General features: G+C 42.7%; 1 protein-coding gene across 3 annotated transcripts in view; it reads left to right on the top strand.

Moving 5' to 3' along the window:
• The window catches only part of SLC12A1 (solute carrier family 12 member 1), a 93,511-nt gene extending 89,461 nt beyond the window's left edge, over positions 1-4,050 (top strand). For all 3 annotated transcript variants that reach the window (XM_027570290.2, XM_027570289.2, XM_027570291.2), the window contains exons 26-27: positions 2,724-2,791; positions 3,776-4,050. In XM_027570290.2, coding sequence (XP_027426091.2) covers positions 2,724-2,791; positions 3,776-3,911 — 204 coding nt within the window. In that variant the 3' untranslated portion in view covers positions 3,912-4,050. The remainder of the gene's footprint in view (positions 1-2,723; positions 2,792-3,775) is intronic.
• The last annotated feature ends 210 nt before the right edge of the window (positions 4,051-4,260 follow it).

The following is a 4,260-nucleotide window of genomic DNA, read 5'->3' on the forward strand; positions in this document are numbered from 1 at the left end:
GAGCCTTGCTGGATATAGTATTCTTGGCTGCATATTTTTCTCGTTTAGTGCTCTAAAGATATCATGCCAGTCCTTTCTGGCCTGCCAGGTCTCTGTGGATAGGTCTGTTGCCAATCTAATGTTTCTACCATTGTAGGTTACATATCTCTTCTCCCGAGCTGCTTTCAGGATTTTCTCTTTGTCTCTGAGACTCATAACTTTTACTATTAGATGTTGGGGTGTTGACCTATTTTTATTGATTTTGAGAGGGGTTCTCTGTGCCTCCTGGATTTCGATACCTGTTTCCTTCCCCACATTAGGGAAGTTCTCTGCTATAATTTGCTCCAATATACCTTCTGCCCCTCTCTGTCTTTCTTCTTCTTCTGGAATCCCAATTATTCTAATGTTGTTTCGTCTTATCGTATCGCTTAGCTCTCGAATTCTGCCCTCGTGATCCTGTCGTTGTTTATCTCTCTTTTTCTCAGCCTCTTTATTTTCCATCATTTGGTCTTCTATATCGCTGATTCTCTCTTCTGCCTCATTTATCCTAGCAGTTAGTGCCCCCATTTTTGATTGCACCTCATTAATAGCCTTTTTGATTTCGACTTGGTTAGATTTTAGTTCTTTTATTTCTCCAGAAAGGGTTTCTCTAATAACTTCCATGCTTTTTTCAAGCCCAGCTAGTATCTTTAAAGTCATGATTCTGAACTCTAGGTCCGACATCATACTAATGTCAGTATTGAGTAGGTCCCTGGCAGACGGTACTACTTCTTGTTCTTTTTGCTGAGGTGATTTTTTTTGTCTTGTCATTTTGTCCAGAGGAGAACAGATAAATGAGAGAACAAAATGCCAAAAGGTTAACAACGTCCCCATCAAATATACTCTATACAAATCAGAAAAGACCTGAAACCAGGGGAAAAGAAAGGGAAAGAAAGAAAAAAGAAAGAGGGAAAAAAAAAGATAAAAACAAACAAAAACAGAACAAAACAAAACAAACAGAATATGATCAAATATGATCAGGCTAGTGCATAGATCAGTGCCACACACTAGATTTTGGGTGTATTTTGGTCTGTTAGAAGAAAGTGCCTCCTAAAATTTTAAAGGAAGAAAGACTTATATATGTACAAAATAAGGGTTGATACAATGAAGGGATGGAAGATGACTGTAAAGCTGAAACTTAAAAAACTTTTATAAACGGAATTGATAAGTTGTTTGAAGGAAGAAAGAAGAAGATTTAAAAAAAAAGAAAAAAGAAAAAAAAATGGGAGAGACTGTGATCAGGCAGGAGACTAGAACAAAGCCATACACTAGTGATTTAGGGTATATTTTGATCTGTTAGAAGAAACTGTATATCAAAATTTTAAGGAGAGAAGAACATATATATATGCCAAAAATAAGGGTAACTACTATGAATGGATAAAACAAAATGAAAAATAAAAAATGTTTTTTTAAAAAAGGAATTGATAAGATGTTGTTTGAAAAAGGGAAAAAGAAAAATTCAAAAAAAAAAACCAAAAAACAGTTAAAAAAATTAACTCTGAAAAACTAATGAATCATGGTAAAAAAGCCATGAATTCTATGTTCAGTATTCCCCTAGCGCTGGAGTTCTCCCATTCTCCTTGATCGGTAAACTTGGTCTTGGCTTGCTGACTGTTCGTGCTGATCTTCTGGGGGAGGGGCCTGTTGCCGTGGTTTCCAAATGTCTTTGCCGGAGGCAGAATTGCCCCGCCCTTGTCGGTCCAGGCTAAGCAAGCTGCTCGGGTTTGCTCTCAGGAGCTTTTGTTCCCTGCAAGCTCTCGGTACAGATTTGGAGGACCGGGGTGAAAATGGTGGCCTCCCACTCTCTGCCCGAGGAGCTGAGAACTCGGGGCCCCGCTCCTCAGTGCGCCCCCAGAGAAAAGCAGTCAATCACTCCCGTCTCCCTGGTCTCCGGCCGCACTCCGCGCTCACCCGGCCTGTGACTGAGCGTTTCTATCTCTGGCACCCGACCCCGTGTGGAGTCTCCAAACCCAGCAGATCCCTGCTGTGAACTTCCGTGCCGCTCCTCCCGGGGGAGGGTGGGGAGTCTCCCCGGCTCTGCTGCTTGTTGGGTCCCTGCTGGAGGTGCAGTGGCCCAAATGGGCCGCGGATCACAGTTTATGGCAACCCCGAGCTGCGAGCCCGTGCCTCGGCTCCGTCTCTGCAGCCGGCTTCCCCGCTCCGATACCTGGGAGCTCTGTCGCACTCAGGCACCCCCGGTCTTTCTGTGACCCCGAGGGTCCTGAGACCACACTGTCCCACGAGGTTTCCACCTCCCGCTTAGCCACTGGAGTGACATCCCTCAGCGGAGCCAACTTCTAAAAGGTCCGATTTTGTGCTCCGAGGCTCTATCACTTGCCAGAAGCGGCCGACGGAGGCCCCCTCCCCCACCGTCTATCCTCCCGAATATTGCCTCAGATTCACTTCTCCGCATGTCCTACCTTCTAGTAAGTGGCTGCTTCTCTGTTCAGAGAGTTGTTGCTACTCTCTTCTTCGATCTCCTGTTGAGTTCTTAGGTGTTCAGAATGGTTTGATACCTATCCAGCTGAATTCCTGAGACCAGACGAAAGCCAGGTCTCCTACTCCTCCGCCATCTTGCTCCGCCCCCTAATTGTAATTTTTTTTAAGTGAGGTTTTTCTACTTCTCCATAATTTGAGGTAAGGAGATAGATTCTCATTCCTAATTCTGGTAGAACTGCCCTCAACAAAATCAATGTTGTCCACAGAGTTACCGCCAAGTTCGACTGAATGAACTCTTACAGGAGCACTCGAGAGCTGCTAACCTCATTGTCCTGTAAGTATCCCTGCAGACTTTTAAGGATGTTACAGAGGAATCTTAGGTAAATGGGTTAATCGACTTAAAAAATCATGACTATTCATGTGGAAAGTTTAAAAAAATTGGAACATGTAGGATTTTTGACAGTGAAGGAAAATAAATGCCACCCTGGGACCCTGCCACTTGGACTTTCTGTCTGGCGAGCCCCACCCGTAGAACCTTGGCTCCCCCCTTTCAGACCATGCTCCAGGAACCTGCCCCTGGAACCCCCTGCCTAACAAGCCTCAAATCAGCCACTGAGGCTCATGGGCTCCTTCCCTGCGTAGTGCTCCTGAGGGAGAGAGTCCACAGCATGTTCAGGAGGCTCCTCGCTATGTTAAAAGAGGCCAAGGTAGGAGAAAAAGGGAGGGCATTCTTCCATTTCTACTCTTGCCCTTCACCCCACAAATGTTAGAGGTGTACATGTTGGAAATAGGAATGTTTACTTAAGGATTGAGAGCTAAACATGAAAAACAATTATTTCACATTTATACCTCATAACCTGATTCCTATATATGAAGAATAATATGTCTTCAAGGTCTACACTGGAGGATTACCCACCCGAGACCTAGAACAGTCTCCCGAATTGGGTAGGAGTTTTCACCTACCTGTTTTCTGAGGTTTCTGCCAAATATAAGAGCTTTAAACTATAGGGAAAATCATTAACATCAAAAAAGGAGTATATTGGTTGATCAAGTTTCCTTTTAAAGAGGAGTGAAAATTTATAGTTCTTTTTTGTTGCTGCTCTACAATGCCTAAGCCTCTTTTTCTGGCTACAGATAATTTGTCTTATCTGAGAAATACATCAGTTTAATATCTATATTGAAAATAATTTCGGTGCTCTCATGTTTGGGGGAGGGTTACAAAAGTTTCAGGCCCCTGGTTATTAAATAGCTCAGATGACTATTGATGTTACTGCCTGTAGTAATTGTCACTTCTAAAATTTTTCTTCCATACTGTCAGGAGCCTTCCAGTGGCAAGGAAAGGATCTATATCAGATTGGTTGTACATGGCTTGGTTGGAAATCCTCACGAAGAACCTCCCTCCTGTTTTACTAGTTAGAGGAAACCACAAAAATGTCCTGACGTTTTACTCTTAATACATGAAAGATTAGAACACATCTTAACTTAATGTATGAATAATTAAGAAACATGTCCTAGTGCTTTATGTTGTAAATCTGATCTATGGATATGCAAACCTCTGAGACAATCATATAGGATTCCATATAAACTATGTCATTATTTCTTTTATTAGTTTTGGGGGCTATTTTTTTTTCTATCAGCTTAAGACAATGCCACCCCTAGAAAAACATCTTTAATGTTGCTGTTGTTGTGATAGACAAGGAAATTAAGGAAACCATGCTGGCTTATGCTCCTGAAAACCGTGAACTTGACTGTAAACTTCTCCAGGCAAACCTAATCTTGTGTTCGCTGCTAGGCTGCAGAGGA

Source organism: Zalophus californianus, chromosome 6, assembly GCF_009762305.2.
Source record: "Zalophus californianus isolate mZalCal1 chromosome 6, mZalCal1.pri.v2, whole genome shotgun sequence".
NCBI classification, from domain to species: domain Eukaryota; kingdom Metazoa; phylum Chordata; class Mammalia; order Carnivora; family Otariidae; genus Zalophus; species Zalophus californianus.